The 22,081-nt window shown below is 44.6% G+C and overlaps 1 protein-coding gene across 1 annotated transcript in view; it reads right to left on the bottom strand.

Moving 5' to 3' along the window:
• Positions 1–22,081, bottom strand: part of NCKIPSD (NCK interacting protein with SH3 domain) — a 116,691-nt gene that overhangs the window by 44,462 nt on the left and 50,148 nt on the right. The window contains exons 4-5 of the mRNA XM_056852820.1: positions 14,148–14,235; positions 8,693–9,285 (exon numbers count right to left, since the gene is read on the bottom strand). Coding sequence (XP_056708798.1) covers positions 8,693–9,285; positions 14,148–14,235 — 681 coding nt within the window. The remainder of the gene's footprint in view (positions 1–8,692; positions 9,286–14,147; positions 14,236–22,081) is intronic.

The raw sequence follows: 22,081 nt of genomic DNA on the forward strand, positions 1-22,081 counted from the left end.
TGAAAACTTAGTGTGTCATTTAGGAGCAAGCTCAGCTCCTTGGCTGTGAGTGTAATAATTAACAGGATTTCTCCCCCCCCCCCTTATAATCCTGTTACAGAGTGGTCCTATTTTATAGAGTAAAAGGAGGAAATGCTTGCAGATGTGCAGGGGAGTTGGACAAATGAGGGTTTTCCAGCCTTTTAACTACTGCATTAACAGACTTTGCATACCAGGTATTCCAGTCATCTATCTAGATGCCAATGAATCAAGCACTCTCTCCACAGAATTAATGGACAGCAAATATCCCTGGCTGATTGCCCAGACTTAAGGCACATCCCAATGTCCTTGTTCTTTATGCATATGAGTGTTCACAGGTGACCAATACTCTGATTCAGTATGGCAGAAAAACAGAGAAATTAAATTTCTAAGAAGTTTGAAGCCCTATAAAAAAGGTTTCTTTTTCCAGGGGAAAAAATCAAAACTTTTTAACTTGGCGTATAAAATTGAACTATTTGGCATGTTTATGAAATTTAAAAACACCCTAGTTTTCTACATGCACAGTTGAGAATTGGGGAGGGGCTGTGGCTCAGTGGTAGAGCATCTGCATGGCATGCGGAAGGTCCCAGGTTCAATCCCCGGCATCTCCAGTTAAAGGGCCTAGGCAAATAGGTGATGTGAAAGACCTCTGCCTGAGACCCTGGAGAGCCGCTGCCGGTCTGAGTAGACAATGCTGACTCTGATGGACCACGGGTCTGATTCAGTATAAGGCGGCTTCATGTGTTCATGTGTTCGATATATCTAGTACTAGAGAAAAGTGCTGCACTCTATGTTATCGTATCCAATTAAACTACAATGTAGAAAACACTGAACTCTTCAATCCTGCATCATCATCATTAGGGGGCCACTGTCTTCAGCCAGGGCTGAAGAACCTTCACCTTTCTTTGCACCTGTGGAATTATGAGAGTCAAACTAGACGTGAGGGTTTCCATGGGTCTGACCTGTGGGCACTACTGCATTTTAAAGTAACGTAAAAATGCCATAAGGGCTGGCAGCGCGCTGGGCTGAGGCACTCTTGTTCCCCTCCCACACATTTTCAAGTGTTGAAACAGCCGCAGGGTGCGTGAGAGCATGCATGGTTGTACTGTTGAGTGTGACTTAAATCGTAAACTGCCTTGGGTTAAGCTTGTCAGGAGAAAGACAGGGTAGAATTTTTTCCCCCAAAGTAGAAACATACAAAAACACTAAAGTCTCGCGGTGTCGCGAGACTCGTTTATTTTTACTGCAGCTGACTAACACAACCATCCCTTTGGAATTAGCATCATATCCATAATTAACTGTGGACAAAATCAGTTATGTTCAGACAATTTCTCCTCAAAAATACTGTACATGTGCACAGTGTACACAGGCATGATCCTGATCTAAAATACTCAAAACAGCAAAACCTAACAGTAAAGCGCTTTGCTTCAGTGTTGCTCATGCTGCCAACTCAGTGGGATGGGAATAAACCAAACTGTACCCAGCTTCACAGGGGTATTGGGCTGCATCCAGCCAGATCTTCCACTGTTGGAAAAAGGAGGAAGGGTCCTCTTCAACTACCGAAAGGCTATGCTGGGGATCCTGGAACCTGCAAGGACAAAAGCCATGTGGGATGGAGGATGGAGTGAGAAGAGGAACTGGGTGAGACTGAGTGAAAAGGCTGGCTGGATCCAACCCAATGAAGTGGCAAGTGGAGATACTCTGATTTTAGAAGGGTCAGCTGCATGGTGAAAAACAGGCGAACACAAAGCTCTCTCTAGTCCAGTGGTCAGAGACAGAGGGCCAGTGTAAATGCTTGATTGACCAACTGACTTTTTTTCCAGCCCTACTGAACTGTAGCTTAACTAGCTTGGCAGGAATGGTTAACTAGAGAATTGCATGACTTCTGGCTTTTGCATCCTGAAAGTAACGGGTGGCTTATTACAGATATTATTCTATACAGCATGAAGAGGTAGACTGACCAACATATCCATTTCTGGTTTGAATATCTTAAAGCCTTTTAGTATATTTACCAAACTGTATAAACTGAACACAAGCTTGCATACCATAAATTTAATGCAGCATGCATGTGTGGTGAACTGTATGCACATGCACCTGACTTTAAAGTTGAAAACATGGATATAGGCATAGCTGTGTGTAGATATCTGCATGCTTGCCTACTACATTTAGGTATTCTGCTAAACAAATAGGGACTTGCAAGGGCATCTCATTTTCCCATGTCCCCCTCATCCACTATTTCTTCTCTCCCTTCCCTAGCAGCCCCCACAGCCCCTCTCCCCCTTTCCTGCTTCCTTTTCACCTTCCCACCCACCAGCCCACTTACTTTCACCCACCCCGTGTCTTCATTGTTCCTTCTTTCTCTACTGCTGACAACATTCCCCTGGGAAAAGTGTGGCCCAGTCAAGCTACACAGGTGGTGAGTTTTCCGTAGTTGCTGCTGGGCCTATCCCCAGCAAGTCCTCCTCCATGAAAAGACGTGACAGTGGAGGAGGGAAGGATCTTTTCCGGGGCTGTTTTGGCCCAGTTCCCCCTGTCCCCCGCCCAGCTTCGCTTTACAAAAACCAAGACCTAGAAGGCTTGGTAATATTGTTGTGATGCACATTAAGGGTCGCACTTTTGCAACCTTTGGACTTCATGTTTATATAGACCCCCCCAGTCCATGCCTCACTCCAATATTGATGTGCAGAGAAAGAGTGGAGGTATGAACGCAGGGATGTGCAGTTCTGCACCCACTAAGCACAAATTTACACGGTGCGACAAATGTAGAAGCAGGCCCCCATATGCTCTTCAGCATGTGAAACTATGTTCTCTTGCATTTTCTGATTTGGAGATATTAAAAGACTATTTAGAAAATAAAACTGAAGCCCAAAATCGTCACGAAAGCCAGTTTAGACTACTTCTACAGGCATTTTTTTAAAGTTTCTCTTACATTCATTAGGGAGTGGATCTCAATTACCTTTGGCTGGGTTTTCCCCACCTTTACTTAAAAGGTGAGTTATAACAGAGCGGTTCAAGTTCCCTCTTTTTTTGAAAATTACTTCCATTACAAAATGCAAGCAGGGACACCCTGGCAGAATGAAACGTGACAGAAGTGTAACAGGATATTTCTTTTCCCTTGATCCATGTACTGCATGAACGGAGCAGCAAGGCAGACCTGAATGAAAAATACCACAAGCAATTCATCCTTCAAAAGAGCACACTGGGAATAAGTCTGTGGTAATGGATTCTAAAATTGATTTAGTAAAGTAGTGCTTTGACTTTTAATTTAAAGTAGGAGGGCAGGAAAAAAGGGATACAACTAATTAAAGAACGTAATACGAAGCTTGAAAAAAAGGGTGAGAGATTAGTACAGAGCAGTGGGAAATTTTAATCAATGACGATCTCTTACTCTGCAAGAGGGGGGGGAATCTTACAAAATCTTTCACGGTGCCTTTGCTTTAGTTCTCTCTTTGCTAGGAGAGCACAAAGAGTTAAGAAAGGAGTATTTGACTTTAAGCTGCTGTCCACTCACTGTACAGAGATCAGCACATCACAAAAACATGTGTACCACTCGAAAATGAACTAAGGACCATTATAGCTCCCAGTCTCTCAAGCCAAGCTTTATTTAAAACATTTCCACCCCACTCTTCTCCAGTATACACGACTCAAAGCATCTTTCATCTCACCTGACTCCCCATACCTATTAAGCCTGCTCTTGACAACTCTCCTACTGTGGTTGCTTAGTTACTTGGGTCTTCATCTTGCCTCATATTTACTATCCCAGTCCAATGCATTCTCTGGAGGTGACGCTCGGAAGACCATACCTTGATACTCTATCCTCTTGCCACATGGACTCTAGTTGGCTTTCCTTCCCAAAATCCACTATGCAAGGTTGACTTTTGCTTATCTGTGACATTTTTAACCAGCCCTTCTGTCAAGAGCATCACAGTGGTATATGGTTCTCTTCTCCTCTGTTTTGCCTTCACAACCACTCCGTGAGGTAGGTTAGGCTGAACACGTGTGACTAATCCAAGGTCACCTAGCAAGCTTCATGGTTGAGCTGAGGTTCTAGTCCAACACCCTGACCACTAAACCACACTATGAACATCTTTCCCCCATCAACTCAGTTTGAACTTTCTTTATCATGAAGAAGCAATTGGGCTTGATCCCACATGGGACAATGGCATAACACGTTATACAGGAGAAGGCATCTTGTGCCCCAGTTTCATGACATGGTTAGGGTCTCTGGCACTTACACCCACAAACAGTAGTAGTCCACTCACGCAGTAGTGCCAACTCACTGCCATACAATAATAAACTACCAGCCCAGTTTACTCCCACCCCAAGTTAGCAGCATGAGCAGCACTGAAGCAAAGTACATCTGCTGTTATAAAAGGTAGATGCGATCTGGATCATCTTTGCTCCAGATGATTCAGGAAGGTAACTTATACTTGGTATGGCACAATGGCTTGGAGCCCATAGAGGTCTTCCCTAGACAGAACGCATTTCCGCCTACGGACTGCAATTTTCTCACAAATCCCCTGCTGCAGCTCAAAAGGCCACTGCAAAATGCTAATTCTGGGAGGGATGTGTGCCCTGGAACAAGGAGAAGGAGAGATCAGGGAAAGTCACCTTGACTGTGGAAATCGTCATATTCCAATTTTTTTCTTTTGCTCCAGCCCTCCTGCTTGGTGCACATTATGCTCTGGGATCAGGTAGATTAATATCTTTTTCCAAGACCCTGTGCCTTAGATGAGAGCCAGCAATGTGCATATGGCACATTGGCCTGTTCCATCACTGTAAGCCTACAGAGATAAAAGTATAAAAAATGTCCATATACTTCCAAACAGAAAATATCAGAACCCATTTTCCTGTGCAGGGCCAGAACCAAAAGAAAAAAAATGGAAGCTTTAAAGTTATAAAAAAATAAGGCTCCATACAGTTGCCAAATTAAAGATTAGCTGTGATATTCAAGCCTGTTTTATCAAGATACGGTTAGTATTTTAGGAGCCGCCTTTGGAGCAGCACAAAATATGGATCAGAAATTCTGATCAGTTAAAAAAAATTATGCATAGGTTGGGAAGAAAATAGCTACAAAATAAACTGATTTAAGAATTCTGCTGAATCTAGGCTAAGAACTGATAACATATCTTTATCAAGTTAAAAAGCAATTGCTTGCTAGGTGCCATTATGTGAAGTTCTGTTGTTGCATAGAGTAATTCTATTCACTATGGATTACTAACTAGATTACGATTTGATCAGAATTTTGAACAGTTTTCCATATCTGAATACCTCCCTGTAATCTTGCTAGCAGCAATAAAGCTTTGATATTAGAAACTGACTGGAAGCTCTCTTCACCACCAGCATATAATGGAAGAGCTCAATTGATTGTTTCCCACCTAAAGCCAGTTATCTAAATAAAAATCTCTGATTCTCTCAATGCCCATTACAAATGTACTCTTGCCTCTGCATATATGTAGTGCAGGAGAAACAAGCAGTTCCAGTATCACTTGAGGGTTTTTGCAGGAGTTCCAAAAATAAGGACTGGAAACAAACCATGGGATACATAGCAAGCAGCAGAAAAGGAGTGCATTTCAAAGAAAGCGGCATTCGCTGAAGAATGAAAAGTAATAACAGAAAACTGTCATAGGAAAGAACAGTATAGTGTATACCAGGCTGACAAAGACCATAAGATTTGGTTGTGAGTGCATGTGAACCTCCACCAGGGCACTGAATGGACTGCCTATTATAGAATTCTCTCTAGAACTCTTAATTTGGGGGGGAAAGTAGTTTAGGTTTAAATCTTCTGAACAGGAGATCATGACAGACAGATGTTATTTATGATTCTCTCTCTCTCTTTTTGTATCTTTAGAACTAATATTTTCCCTTTTATACCAGACAGTTGACAGTTTTTACAAAGCACCAACGAAATGCTGGCTGTATAACAATGAAGGTTGGAAAAATCCCAGGTACACTAAAGCCCTTGCTCAGTTCTCTTCAGAAGCAATACAAATTGCTTTTTATTGACAAGGTCATCAACAAGGTCTCATTACCACATTTCCTTTCTGTTACTGTTTACAGCTTGTGAAGTTCAGTCATTGAATAATTTTGTGCATAACAACAGTGCAGAACTGATAATGCATGCTGTCATTCTACTTTCATGCCTTCTTGCCAACTTTTGTAAAGTTAGGATAAAGAATGACTCGCCCAATACACAAAGAACATGATGCAGTAGGTGTGTACTCTGCAAGGTAGTGGTTAATCCCTTCTTCCCAAAGGAAGCACCATGCATCCAAGTAAATTCCACTCTTCCCCAACCAGGTGACAGAACTAGGGCTGTTGGGAAAACAAATCGGTAAAATTCGGATTCAGCAAAATTCGGCCCGTTTTAATTCGGGAAATGGCGAAGTCCGAACTCCCCCGATTCGGATTCAAGCAATTCGGCATGAGATTCGGAGTTCGGGAATACATTTGGCCGAATAAAGCCATTTAAAGCACATTTGAGGATTTCTGCGGCTCCGGGGGGGCATTTTTGGGGGTAGAGGTCCAAAACCTTCAGGGTAGCTTGAGGGGACCCTTCTTGCAAGAACCCCCACGTTTTGTAAAGATTGGGTCAGAGGGTCCCGGGCATTAGCCCGGCCGCTGCGCGGCCCGGGGAGAGAAAGAAAGAGTGTCTGTGTGTGTGTGAGAGAGATCCCCATGGGGGGGGGGGGGGTTGCACTTTTTTTTTGTCGGCTTGCCTTTCAGTCAGACAACGGGCCGGGGTAATGGTATGGCCCAACTGCCGAGGCAACAACAAGAGATGCGCATTAAGAATCGCCTGCTCCCATTCATCCCAATGGGCAGATGGGGGGGGGAACCCCATATCTCGGGACCCCCTGACCCAATCTTTACAAAGCTTGGGGGTTCTTGCAAGAAGGGTCCCCTCAAGCTACCCTGAAAGTTTGGGACCTCTACCTCCAAAATTGCCCCCCTGGAGCCGCGGAATGCCGCCAATGTGCTTTAAGTGGCTTTATTCCTGTGGGCGATTTTTGGGGGGGGACCCCTTCTGGGCCCCATATCTTGGGACCCTCGGACCCAATCTTTACAAAACTTGGGGGTTCTTGCAAGAAGGGTCCCCTCAAGCTACCCTGAAAGTTTGGGATCTCTAACTCCATAAATGCCCCCCCCGGAGCTGCGGAATGCCACCAACGTGCTTTAAGTGGCTTTATTCCTGTGGGTGATTTTTTTTGGGGGGGACCCCTTCCAGGTCCCATATCTCAGGACCCTCTGACCCAATCTTTACAAAACTTGGGGGTTCTTGCAAGAAGGGTCTCGGCAGTTGGGCCGTACCATTACCCCGGCCCGGGGGTCTGGCTGCCTCGGCAGTTGGGAGAAGGCTGTTGTGGTTGCCTCGGCAGTTGGGTCGTACCATTACCCCGGCCCGGGGGTCTGGTTGCCTCGGAGGTTGGGCCGTACCATTACCCCGGCCCGAGGGTCTGACTGAAAGGCAAGCCGACAAAAAAAAGTGCACCCCCCCACAGGGATCTCTCTCACACACACACAGACGCTCTTTCTTTCTCTCCCTGGGCCGCACAGCGGCCGGGCTCACAAACTCACCCATGACTGATTGGCCAGAAGGAGACCCAGCTTGGCCACCGATTGGCTGCAGGAGAATGCTCCTTCGGGGTTGCTGAATTTGTACAAATTTATTCGGCGTCCGCCTGAACTCACCAAGTTCAGTTCGTTGTTTTCCCGCCTTTTTTGACTTCGGTTCTATCCAAAGTAGAAACCGCCGAATTGGGGGAAATTCAGCTGTTTTTTGGTCCAGGACGAACCAAATCGACAGCCCTAGACAGCACATTCCTACTTACAACCTAGGCATCAGTACTGTAGCCACTCCAAGATAAAAGTGAATTGCTGCCAGTTCGTAATATGGATAGATTTGGATGCAGTTGCTTTAGGATTGTGCTTTTTATGCTGCTGCTCTAAAACACTGTTTTATGTACTTTCGATATGGATCTCACATCTTTACCTCATTTCAATTGTGCTCTTTGCAGTGTTGCTTAAATCATATTTTTATTCTGTGTTATTGAGTATTTTTTTTAAAAAAGTGGTACAAAATGTTTTACATTAATACATCTAACCTATGTAGTGGAAATTGGGATTGCCTTCTTGGCTGCTATGTTTCTGAGCTGACAAATACGAGGAGCCTGTCATACAGGCATCCTATAGCCTCTCATGCCAGACAGTGATCCATGCACCAGTGTCAGCCAACAACATACATGGCAGTATGGCAGTCTGAGTGCACATCTCCCTGGTCCAAGGCTCTAACCACATCGGCTCTTGAACTCCACCACCACCTCCTTCACTCGAACAGGCCTTTTAAAATCCACAAGATAATCAACCGCTAAATAACGGGAAATGGCTTTTACTCCATTTTCACTCCAGTTGCAGAGAATGTTCAATGGAATTCAAATTTACCAACGCTGTTAATTAAAGCCAGTCAAACCTTCACACTCTATTGAAACCAAATTACATTTGAGAACTTTCGGTTTCTTCTCTCTCGAACATTCCTCTCTTGAACATTCCTCCCTGTCACTTATCAGAATTTCGCTTGTCCCAAAATCATTTCCTATATAATCCAAATAAATGCAACAGCGACATACGTGCCTCTAGCTGTCTGCCCATGGAAGCAGTTCAGCATTTTCCCTACCTTGTTTTCCACCAGTGAGATGAGAATCTGCTCCATTACGCCACAAGTGGCAGGGACCGAAGTCTGAATGTGGCCAATCACCACACCTATGGCAACTCGGGAGAGCTCGTAGCTGAGGTTCGTGTTCCTGCGGACGAGCTCAATCAATTCGGCACCTATGGTCTTCGGCACAGATGCTGCCAGGGCAGATGATTCCAAGGTCTCCACCCCAGCTGCCTCCTTATCTTCAAGGCAAAGGGAGTCAAAGGCTTCTAACTCCGCAGGAACATCTGGCGCAGTCTCCTTGGCCCGTGTGCTCTTTCCCTCATTTTCATTAAGAGCCTCGGTTTGCACGGGAGGATGAGGGGCAGCCCTTTTGGTCTGAGGGGATTTGCTCGTACGCCCCTGCTTTCTTGGAGTGACAGGACTAACATCCGAGCTGTGTGACATCATCGTGTGCGCACTTCGGCTGGGGACGGGGGGAGGGGTGTTGCTGGGGCTGGGAGTGGCGGTTGGGAGACCCGACTCTGTAGAGCCTGAGTACAAGGTGTCCAGCGAAGTTGTGCTGACAGAAGAGGCACAGGAAACGGACCCTGAGGTGATTTCAACTGCACCTGAAAAGGAGCAATTAAAACGTCTCAGCAACAGCATCAAAGGAAAAGGGAAGGAATACCACGAATTGCAGCAGCCGAATCCATTAAGGAGCTCATTGTACATGCTTCCAAAGTATTTTAACTCCTCTTCTGGGCTCACTTATCTCAAAGTAAAATTGTATCAGTGCTCTCTTGAGCATTCCTGATTGCTAACCTCCTAACAACAAGGGGGGAAAGCTGCTCTATAGACATGTATTCTCTTCAAAGATCTCAGTGTTTTTACAGAAAAATATTAACTAGGAGGTAGAAGAGTTTCCCCCCCGCCCTGCTCCCGCAACAGGGCCAGACAATATTTTCCACGTAAAGCACACCTTTGTTATTTTTGGATAATGTATCTCTTATTTTCCAAAGAGGAAAATGAAAGAGAACAGAAAACTGCCTATAGTGTACAGTGCATCATGAGTCAGACCATACTTGAAGAAGAGTTGGTTTTTATATGCCAACTTTCTCTACCACTTAAGGAAGAATCAAACTGGCTTACCCTCCCTTCCCCTCCCCACAACAGACACCATGTGAGGTAGGTGGGGCTGAGAGAGCTCTAAGAGAGCTGTGACTAGCCCAAGGTCACCCAGCTGGCTTCGCGTTTAGGAGTGGGTAAACCAACCCAGTTCACCAGATTAGTGCACACCGCTCACGTGAAGGGGTGGGGAATCAAGCCCGGTTCTCCAGATTAAAGGCCACCACTCCAAACCACCACTCTTAACTACTACACCATGCTGGCTCTCTTGGCTGAAAGCTACTGATCATTCTCCACCCACAGCAATCTACTCAGGGGTTTTCAGTCCTTGGGTTGGGATCCTTAAATGACAGGCAGAGCTCTACTTGCTGTGCTGTGAGCCCCTACAGGGCTGCCTCTTTTAGTTGCTGCTTTTGAGAATGGCCAGTGGCTATTGCAGAATGCCACCCGCTGCAAGGGCGCCACACCCCTGGCCTTTTCTGCATATATGCCAAAGGTAGCAGCAACCGAAGGCAGTAGTGGGCAAGATTCCTTTTTAGCAGGAGAGAAGGCAATGGAGAAGGGTTGGGAAATGTGACTGTCCTAGCTTCTCCAAATGTGACTGTCCTAGCTTCTTCCTGTAAACCTCTTCGCCTCAGCTTGTGATTCCTGTCCCTGGCTCTCTTGGTCTGCTTTCCACATTCCTGGGCACAAGGATATGACTTTCAGTCTCTCCTTTTCCTGTTACATAGTTAAGACATCATATGACTTGTCATAGGCTTGCAACTCAACGCATCCCATGCTATCACATAGGAGTTACAGGTAAGTCCTGGAAAGGCTGAAGATCTCTGATCTAGGTGATGGGGTGTTGATTGCAAACTCAACCTAAAATAGCTCAGGGGTCCTTCTTCCTTAGAAGATTTTTGGGTGCACTTGTCTTAATTTGAACAGTTAAGGATGCTGAATTTTAGAACTGGAAGGGTGAAGGGGATTGAAAAATTCACCCAGACAGGAATTCTAAGCTTATTACAAGTGGAGTCCAACCATCGCCTACCAGTTCAGGCCCAGCTTACAACCAGCTTTGTGCCAGCCCTCCGTATTACTGCACCCTTCCTCCTTTCCATTTAAAAGTATTGAGAAGCAGAGGTGCTGGGGATATCCAAGATGACTGAGGTAATTTCCCAGGAGTGCTAGCATTCCGAGGTACAACAATTATAACACACCCTTATCAGCATAAGAAAGTTTTGGAGAAAGGACAAAGTACAGAGAACAGGTTGCTCAAAAGGGAAGGGTTGGGTGGAGGAGCTTGAGCACTGACATGCTGCCAGCGTCCTCCCCAGGAATGCAAGAAGGCCCAAACTTTGGAACAGGGTCAGAAACAGAAGGACTTTCAGAAATGGAAAATAATTCATTGTAGCTGAGCCCCCTCCGAATCAATATGAAGGGGGACTCACCCATATTAAGCTGACCTAAACCACCATACTCCCTTATCTACAAAAGGATTCTCTATAACTTAATAGGAGCATAGCTAGAAACAATACTTCAGTGCACTGTTTGAACATGCTGTGTACCACAGAATTCAGTCTGGCATTAAGTGTTCTAACATATTCCTAAGCACCCAAGATATGTAAACCTAGGTAAGTGTCCAGACATCATGGATACAGCAAAGAACTTTCAAAAGGTTTTTAAAAGTCTGCTAAAGGTCTGATAAAATCTTTCTGCGTTCAGGAGAAGTGACTTCTTCCTCTCATCATAGCCCCTTGCCAATTGCTTTCCAATATTACAGGAGCCCCATTCTTATATTCCCCTCTATTGTTGTACTGCTTTGCAATTAAGGTTAAGCACTTAACCTAGAATGGCTGCCATCGTTAAGCGATAATTATCAGTTTTACAGAACCAGAAAAGGGTTCATGTCCAATGTAAAAAATTAATGAGTATATTATAAGACTTGCTCAATTTATTCTCTTCAGCATCTCTGAGCTCCAAACGTGGTGCCTTATTTATGAAGGAAATGCCAGAAAACTCTTAACAGCTGATCTCTTTTCTATGCACAGTGGGACCAAAGTAGGCTATCTGCAACTATGCAAACCTCCTATTTGGTCCTCTGAAAACACAACACCTAAGGATGGTTTGTATTTATTAAACCAAGCTTGCATTTTACAACTCATCCTGGTCCCTGTGGGAAAACATAATTTGGCCACAGGAGAACAGGGCTTCCCCAGAATCTCCCCTTTGCAGCTTATTGTGTTGTTAGCTGACCTGAGCCGGCCCTTGGCTGGGGACTGAGGGCAGAATATGGCTTCAAGAATATGGCTTCAATGGCTTCAAGAAGGCATTGCTGGATTAAGGATATACACTGAAATGAGTGCGAACTAACTGAGACATTCTTTAACTTTCATATATGAAACCTCCTGTTCGGGCTTAGGCTGCACACAGCCACATTGGTCCAAAGTAAAATCCAAAAACAAGACCCCCCCAAAAAAGTCACATAATACCTTTTTATCAGGACCAGACCCCCTCCCCTAGCTCCCACTTGTTTTGCATCATTTGAGTTGGTCCTGATAAAAGGTTTCACAAATACCAAAGCTACTTTTTGTATCATTTTTCATGTCCAGTTGAGACCCTGTAATTCTCTGAGTGTGCCTGATTATCTATGCTAGCTCCGTAAGGCATGCTCATCTTCTGTTTACCTACCCTTGCATGCCCTGAGTTTCTTCCTTTATTTTTGCACTTATTAACTCTTGATAAGAAACAAACTGGAAAAAATGCTTTTTATATATACAGTTTATTCCCAAACTTCCTAATACTAGATATGCTGGGTTTGGTTAGTGAAGATAGGTTCAGGGGCCAAATTAGGGAAGGGATGAGAACGAGAGGCTTAATTTTAACTTCAAATCTCCACTGTGAACAATACTTGAAGTAAGATGCAAATTACAGACCAATCCTATGCATGATGACTTGGAAGCAGGTTCCACTTGCATGGCTGTGCAGGCAGTGTTAAATTCCTCACCTCTCCAGTTTTTCTGCTTGCAAGGTGACAGGCAGGTTTTTCTGACATCCTCCTGCGCTTTCCTTTGAAGGGCAAGGGCTAACTTGGGAACCTAACCCATGGTTCATTTGGGATCTCAATCAAGGTTATGGCAACAAACCATGGCCAGGCATTATGGCTGCACTGGGCCTTCCTAAAGAAAGCAGCTCTGACAAGGATTATCCAAAAAGAGTCGCAGTTAAAGGTCAGCATTCCCAGGTCCCATGAAGTGCAATGGACAGCTCATGCTTTAGCCACTATATTCCCTTAAACTGCACCCTCCTCCTTTAGGACTCATAAAGGAACTCATCTTTATGCATGGGAAGAGCTGCCCATTAATGATGGCATTATGATTGGGTTTTGCTATGCAGAAGCTTCTCAGTACCTATTGTTTTAGGAATCCAAACTGAAGCATGTAAACCTTCCATGGCAGAAGCCCCAACCAGCTACTTGTTACTGCTTTGTATGAGCACAACTCAGTATATTTATTTATTTTTATTTGTTTCATTAATCCCCCCCCCAGTTTGTCCAACACATTAACTAACTGCCAGCACTTGTGCAGCTGGCCCACCCTCTTGGTAGAAGCTGAAAGAGCACCATTCTTGAGAATATACCAGTTCCATACACCTGGACAAAGAGCAGGATGGAGTGGAACTCAGAAAGCTCAATCTTCACTGAGACCTCCATCATTGCTTTATTAGTGGGCTCCCCCTGGTGATATATGGAGTTATCACATCCTGGTCAGGAGACAGCTAGGCGCTCTCATTACACCTGGATGTGCTACTCCAGATAGAATTAAGGAAAAGGAGCCCAAATGTTCAAGGGAAAACTCTGGGGTCATTCTCATGACATAATTTTTTTTCATTAATGGGAGTGATCGCTCCAAGATACTGCCCTCAACAAAAATCTAATATGACCATCACATGTACGTGTCTATCTGCAAGACTGATTACAGCAATGCAGAGAATCCAGTTTTACTCTATATACCATATTAACTAAAGGTGGGAACGGGAACAAATTGTTTCAATTTCCTAAAATACTCATGCTTCTAATGTGACAGACATGCAAACCTTCCCATGTGAACAGGTTTAGGCTCACACACAGAAATCTGTCTATGGGTGGCCCTGAGTTCACCCCTAACAGCACTCATACTTGTAGATTCAAGAATGAGAAATACTGTGTTCTAAGGCTACCACCACACTTTGAAGGTAAAAATTACAAATGCAAATATTTAGCATCCAAAAGCCTCTTTCCGGCACTAGAGTGAAATGAGCCAGAGGTGTTGCTGAACCAGTATATTATTTCTACTATATACCATCTGATTTTCATGTCACACACCTGCAAAACCCTCTTCCTTACTTTTAATGGAGGCAGCTGCCTGGATATTCTTGCGTTTCTCTGGCGGCGGGGGAGTAACGAGAGCAGAACGGAGTGGCTGTGGTGGGATCTAAAGGAAAACATTTTCAAACGATCAAAGGCAGCAAACAAGAAAGACATTTGTCAGAAAAAAAAGTTATTTTCTATGTAGGCACCAATTTGTTCCAGTATTGCTCTTATTCTTTAAAGAATCCTCGTGAGGACAGCCATGTTAATAATCATCAGCTTCTTGCAAGAGCAAAGCAGAAACTCTGAACATGTCGCTTTCCTCCCTCCTGATGACAGGAAAAGCAGCATGTTTAATTGCTACATTCAGCAAGTGCACTGTGCTTGCATTGCACAGGCCTGTCAAACATGTACGCTTTATATTGCTTTTAGCTCCGCCAAAGAGGCAGCAAGCCATGTGCATATTAAATGCATTTGGAGTGATCCATGCAACAAATTATCGTTGCAAAGGGATAAAGACAAAGGCTAGAGGCGTGGAGGTTTCCTCCACATTAATGCATTCAGACCAATTTTTACTTAGACAGGAAAAAACCTCAGGTTAGACAAGGCCATTTACAATGCTGTTCATTCCCTGCAGAGATGCTTGCCAGGAAAAGCTTCCACAGCCCTAAGATCCCTACAGCTAGTATGCATCCAACTTCACGCCCCTCCCCTGTGAAAAGACAGGTTTGAAATAATGATTGCATAGCGTGATATGTGAAGGGAATGGGCAGGGACTAGTCCAGACAGTCCCTTACAACTCCGACAATCAACTTCCCAAACAGAAATGTGTCGTTCAGGAGTAGGGACCCTGCAATATTCTCCAACACTACAATAGTCACACAAACAAAAAGGGAAAGATTCCTAAGAATCCCAAAAGCAAAAAACAAAAAACTTGGGGGGGGGGGGAGTTAATCACCTGAAATAGAGAAGCTGCATCTGCACACACATCACAACTTCAAAAATACTCCAAGATCTTGCAAGACCATAGTTCACATTGTAAGGTTGCCTAGCAACCCCATGCAACTGGTGTTTTTTTTTAGGAATTAGCAGCTGGGAGAAAGGAGAAAGCAGTGGCAGAAGGGGAGGGAGCAGAAAGTGGCAGAAGGGTAGGAAGGACATGGCCGCAGAGGGGAAGAAGAAAGAAGAGGCAGGGCACTGGGGGGCAAGAGAAAGACAGGGTTAATGGTGGAAAAGAAGATTACGAGGCAGGTGGTAGAAAGGAACAAGTGATACAAGTGAGCAGGAGGACAGAAAGTGGGGATCATGGGGAGAGGTAGATGGGATCTCCCTCTCCCTTGTAAATTCCTCACAGGTCCCCTACCTGTCTCCTAATTCAGGGTAGGGACAAATCATGGTAAGAATACCAAAGACACTTTTTAGTCTGGAACAATTCGCTTGTGTATGTAAGGCCCAAATTACAGGTGGCACAGGAGATCTGTCATCAAGAACTCCCACGTTTGCTTTTGGGGGGGAGGGTAAAGCTACCACCAATGGGAGGGGGGGAAACAAACTGATCTGAATTAGGAGTGTGCTGGGGGAGGGAGTGATATGGAAGTGATCTAATTAGGGTTAAATAATAGGCATCACAGCAGCAGAACTGACATGACAGAAAGCTTGTTTCTTGCTTCTGGCATATTTACTCAGTAGTTAATCAATAGATAGAAGTAAGAGGCAGAAAGCAGAACTCTGAAACTTCCAATGCATCAAATCAAATAATGAGAAACCCCTAATATTTGGAAGAAGGACTTTATGCCAAAAATAATGGTAAACGCAGTCATATGACTATCAGACCACTGTCTAAACTTATGGTTAAGCGACACATTTCAATCCTGTACCATATAAATTACTGGCTCTCAATTGTATTTTTGAGATGTCATCTCCTAGTCCTACTGCTGGAGTTTTGACCTCTTTTCGTCCTATAAGGGTCTCTCTCTGCGTTTGTTAGATGGCCTCCAGCTTCCGTCAAACTCACAGGTCAATTTCCACTACAGGAGTGAAAGGGGTAACATGATATAAAATCCTGCTGTTTCTTCCACTGCAGGACAAATAATAGTTGGGGGGGGGTCTGCTTTGGGAAAACAGCATGGAGAAAAAGTAAAATTCTTCTTCCTCACATGATACATGATTAGGTTTAAAAAAATGTGAAATACTGATCATGGATTGCCCATAAGTGAGCCCTTAGGTATAAAACTGAACATTCAAATCCAGTGGTTCTTAATTTTTAATACATAATCGATCACTGAACAACACCCTTCCCTGGCCGCAAGTTTTAAAAAATTAGGACAAAAAAATAGAACTACAGCAAGGAAACTGCTGATACGTGCCTATGACAGACAGTTCTCATACTTATATCTGATGAGACTTTGCATTTATGGTCATTACACATCTTCATAACGTGTTTGATTCTTAGTTTCTACGGACCACTCAAAGGATCTAAAGGAAAAAATTAGAATCTGGGATTTGTTTCTTCACAGCATTATAAAACAACTCTTTTCTACTGGCAGTCAGAAGCTATTACAAGTGGGGAGAAAGGACATTCTAAAATCTCAGCTGCCTGTTTGCCCCCAATATCCCATGATTTGCAGAATGCCCCCCTTTAAAAGTCACTGTTACAGTCACTGTAGATATTTTATCCCATTTACAAATTGCAACAATACAAACTCTTCATTGTATTAGATGTGAAAATGGCCTCAGGCAGTTGAATCTCTATTGGTAAAGGATGCAAATTTGACAGTGATACTGTTAAACTTGTCAGCTTTTTCTTTGCTGATAGGGGAGAAAGTTGCTTTTACAGGATCTGTAGTGGTATTCATTTAAGAAGAATGTTCAAATTTTTAGATGTATCTAAGTTATGCCTGGTTGTTGAGTACCAAGGAATACACTTGCATTCCTCCTCTCCCCATATTGATGAAGCCATTTAGCATACTACGGTAGTAAAGCTGGAATATGTTATAAAAAATAATATTGTAAACATCCTTTTCATTGACTTAGCTGTGTAATGGATACATATTACTGGGTATTTCATAGAAACATTGCTAGATGTATGTAGCAATGGACTGGTGATAAACAAGTTAAAAGAAATGTAGTTTGTGAAACATGATGAATTTATCTTTACTCAAGAAAAAAAATTACTCAGAAAATTTAACCCTCAAATATTTAAATCAAATCAAATCTATGGTTATATGAAGTTAGAAATTACTAGACGTTTAGCTTTTGGCTATCACAATCTGAAGCTTGCTCCAGACATTATATTGAGTTCCCCCCCCCAATGTAAATTGGAATTCTTAAGAGTCTAAGAAGGTGTGCAGTACACCCTGGAGCCTTGATGGTTCTCTGCACCTTCTCTTTGTTTTCCACTAGGGCTGTTGGGAAAAAAAAATCGGTATAGTTCGGATTCGGCCGAATTCGGCCCATCTGGATTCGGGATATGGCAAAGTCCGAACTCCCCCACTTTGGGTCCATACAATTCGGCGCGAATTCAAAGTTCGGGAAAAAAATTCGGCCGAATAAAGCCATTAAAAACACAACCGCGCCTTTCCGCGGCTCCGGGAAGGCATTTTTGGGGGTAAGGTCCCAAACTTTCAGAGGAGCTTCAAAGGACCCTTCTTGCCAGACCCCCCAAGTTTTGTAAAGATTGGGTAAGGGGGGGCTGAGATATGGGCCCCGAAAGGGGTCCCCCACCCTTAATGTGCATCTCTGAGCAGAGCTTGCTGCCCACGCACAAAGCTCCCAGCCCTGACAAACAGCTGAGCTGCGGGGAGCAAGGGCGGGGCAGGTGCGAAGAAGTTTGCAAAGCAACACAACTGCAAAGCAACACAACTGCAAAGCAACACAACCATGCAAAGCAACACATTTGCAACCATGCAAAGCAACACATTTGCAACCATGCAAAGCAACACATTTGCAACCATGCAAAGCAACACCTGACACCTGGGAGTTTGCAAACCATGGAAAGGGACAGAGGCAGCTAGCTATGCATAATGAGCAGGAGGGGGTGGAATTTCCCCTTTTGCATCAGACTCGAGTCAGGACCAGGCAAATGCATTCTTTAAGTCACCATTTGAAAAACAGTTTTGAGCAAGCATCAAAATAGAGACTCGAGGGGGCACACACACCCCAGGCAGAATGGGCGAAAGCCCCCTTTGGCTCCCCCACCCACCCACAGAAACTGCTCCCTCCCCCCCCACACACACACAGACTCTGCTTCCCCCCACACATACACACACAGGAGAACAATTATACATTAAAGCCCCCAAAGGCGTCTTACTGTGGCTGCCTTCTGTTCCATCAGGAGGGGCTGGGAGGACTGGGTAATCCAATACGATACTATTTAAGCACGGGAGGTGTTTTGCCTTGGATTTGCCGTTCTGGAGATGCATACAGGATCGGGTGATCCATTCATCCCAATAGGGAAAAGGGGAAAGCCCATATCTCGGGACCCCCTGACCCAATGTTTACAAAACTTGGGGGGGTCTCTTAAGAAGGCTCGTCTGAAGCTATGCTGAATGTTTGGGGGTTGCACCCCCAAAAATGCACCCCCTGCAGCCACGGAAAGAGAAAAGGGGGGAGCCCATATTTCTGCCCCCACTGAACCCATCTTTACAAAACTTGGGGGGGTCTCTTAAGAAGGCTTGTCTGAAGTTATGCTGAAAGTTTGGGGACTGCACCCCCAAAAAAGCGCCCCCTGCAGCCATGGAAATGGAAAAGGGGGGAGGGAAAAGGGGTGGAGCCCATATCTCGGGACCCCCTGACCCAATGTTTACAAAACTTGTGGGGTCTCTTAAGAAGGCTTGTCTGAAGCTCTGCTGAAAGTTTGTGGTCTCTACCCCCAAAAATGCGCCCCCTGCAGCCACGGAAAGGAGCGAATGTGCACACACACACCCCACGAGGATTTACCTCTCTTTCTCTCCCAGGCCGGGCCGCGCAGCAGCTGATTCCTCCAGTACTCAATCCTGACTGATTGGCCAGAAGAAGACCCAGCTTGGCCACCGATTGGCCAGGGGAGAATGCTGCTTACTGAAGGTTATGCTGCTGCGCCCCGAATTTGCTGAATGTATTCGTGAACTCCCAAACTCCGAACGGCTCCCCCGTTTTCCCGCCATTTTTGAGTTCGGTTCGTCCTGAACTAAAAACCGCAGAATCAGGGGAAATTCGGCTGTTTTTCGGTTCGGGCCGAACCAAATCGACAGCCCTATTTTCCACTGTCATCCTTTTATCCCTAGCACAGAACTGTCAGATAATTTCAACTAGCACACACAGCTCTAAAGAAGCTCTGAAGAAATGAAACTATGGAGGCCTCCTGAGCTCCAACCTTTTTATTCTGAGATTATTCCAATGCTACCAATTGGAAATTATTCCAGTGCTATCATGGGAAAGTGGTGATGCTTACCAGGATTCAACAGGAGGCAAATCAACAGTGAACCCACTTGTTCACTTAGAAATGATCAGCCTTCACTGCAAATAAATCTCACAGCTGGGGAAAAGGGCACAAAGAATGCCTTTCCAAATTACTGGCAAAGTGCCCCCTCCACCCCCTGCAAGCTTCTGCACATGCAGCTGACTAAAGCCAACTTCATCTGTCAGTGAACTAGCTTTGTGGGTTCTGAAAACTGACTGATCTCCTGCCCTTGATCATTACTTAGCAGCTCTCCTAGACTACTATATAATTTCATCTGAAATCAGCCAGGACAGGGCTGCTAAATATTTGACTCTTATTTGTCCTTTAGTTACAGATTAAAATCTGTGTAGCCATCAAACAGCACAGCTCAGGCAATCCATTTTAAAAGTAGGATACAAAGACTTACAGATAAGACAAAGACATTTAGTTTTGCATAAACAAGGGTTATTTTTAACAGCATCGCATTTCAAGCTCTCAAGATGAAGAAGTATTTCCTCAGCATTGTGACAAAGGTTGGGAGTCCGTCTCAGGATATATTTACACTTTATCCCGGTAAACATGTTTCCCAAGCACGTGATTGCCAGTTAACACAACTGCAGAGGCATGGGGGAGAGGGAAGCTTAATCCTTCCCTCCGATTTCCCCTGCTAAAAATGTCCTGCAAGAACCTCCTGCCCCCACACTAACAGTATGAGGCAAACACAAAATTGAGAACCTCAGTTCTCCAGTTTGGAGTTGGCTTGAGTTTATTCTGCTACCGAATCTTTCCAACTCCCCACCCCCCCTCGTAAGTATTCTCTGGGCACCCAACCACAGCCTGTGAAATCGCAAAGAATCAGGTCAGCTTCATGCTGGAGTTTGCCAAACCCCAAAGAAGAGCCAATGAGATTTAAAAAAAAGGACCTGTAAGAAAAAACAACAGCACAAGACATTTCTCGCAATGCCATTCTTTTGCAGTGGGTTTCATAAAATAAAGACTACACCATCAATCACACCCTTGTATTGGTGGAGGGCAATTCTTTATTCTCTCAGAGAACAATATTTTACAGGTTATAACACACCTGTTTTTTAAAAAAGAAATGTAAAGAGGAGTGTCCAAGCATGCCAAGATTAGAGGTGTGCAGTTAGATACTGCTGACCTGATAAGATGCCAAATGTTTCAAGGGTTGGACTGACAATATCCAATACCACTGCTGCCCCCTCAACATGATTTCCAACTCCACTATCATTCCAACAACAAAGGAATTTGGAATCGTGTCAGGGAGGGAGGAGTGGCTAGGGAGGAGGAAGTGCTCCTCAGCTGGTTAGCAGTGCACCTGCCCTTTAATATTCAAGAGCCATTATTTTCAGCAGGGCGGCCAGGTTCATCTCTTTGAAAGTAGTGGCCTTTTAATGTTCTTTTTTTGGGGGGAGGGGTCTAAATAAAGAGCTGTAGACTTGGTCTCTAGAATCCAGCTCTACTGTACATAGAAAGATGTCCTTAACCAGCCCCAGGCCCAGACTTCCTTGTTGTATAAGAGACCGCTCCTGCACCACACAGCCAACCTTTGGGGTGGGCTACAGCTGCTTCTGATGGGGTCCTTGGAATCCCACAAGGCTTGGTGAGAGAAGGAGGAGAACCCCGCAGTGCAAATGACCCCCCCCCCCCAGTTCTGCAGGGCAGGCTTAGCTTTAAAGAGACTGGCTTGGAACAGAGAACTGGGGCTGACAGTGGGGGGAAGCACAGCCCCAGGACCCCCAGTGGGTCCACAAGTGGCCAGAAGATTGGCCGTGTGGCATGGGATCAGGCTCTTAACCCACAGGCAGGTGCCTGCTTCTGAAGTTAGACAACACCTCTGCCCCTTCTGGAGGTTTCCCAGGACCTAGTCTGACACCTTAACCACTACACCATGCTGGCTCTCCGAAAGAGGTGCTTAGGCATAACAAAAGCCTTGAAATATGTTTAATGCAGACAAAAGTTCTGCTTAGAGATCCTATTTTCTGAACTTCCTTCCTGAATTTATCAGTAGCAAGAAAACACCCTAAGCAAATTTTCTCTTAAACTGGAGAATAAGCAGCCAGCGTAGTTATCCTAGTTCTTGCAAGGAGTAAATATCCTGCTTCATATTTACCTACCACAGGAGAAGATGCAACAAAACAAGCAGTACTTTTACAAATTCGCTTTCCTCTGTAACTGCACTATGGTACTACAGCTCTTTAAAAGCATGTCATGGGATTCTGGAATTTCCTATTATCTCTCGTAAGTATACTGAACCAGGCTTCCTTCCGGGAGAAGTTTTGTAAACGAAACACTACAGCTAGGTCTGCCTTAGGCTACTTGTTATATACTGATAGCTGGCTACTGTAACATAACTGTTAACATAGGAACTGCCATAATGGATCAGAGGAATGGTTAATCTTGTGTACGGTTTTATTTTCTTCATCCAATGCAGAGATGATTTCTGCCCTTCAGTTAAGATTGCCTTACTCTCATCTCCTTTGATCTTGGAGCAGAATACTCCAACAGGGAGCCAGCAAGTAACATCTCTCTC

This window comes from Euleptes europaea, chromosome 1, assembly GCF_029931775.1.
Source record: "Euleptes europaea isolate rEulEur1 chromosome 1, rEulEur1.hap1, whole genome shotgun sequence".
Taxonomy (NCBI): Eukaryota; Metazoa; Chordata; class Lepidosauria; order Squamata; family Sphaerodactylidae; genus Euleptes; species Euleptes europaea.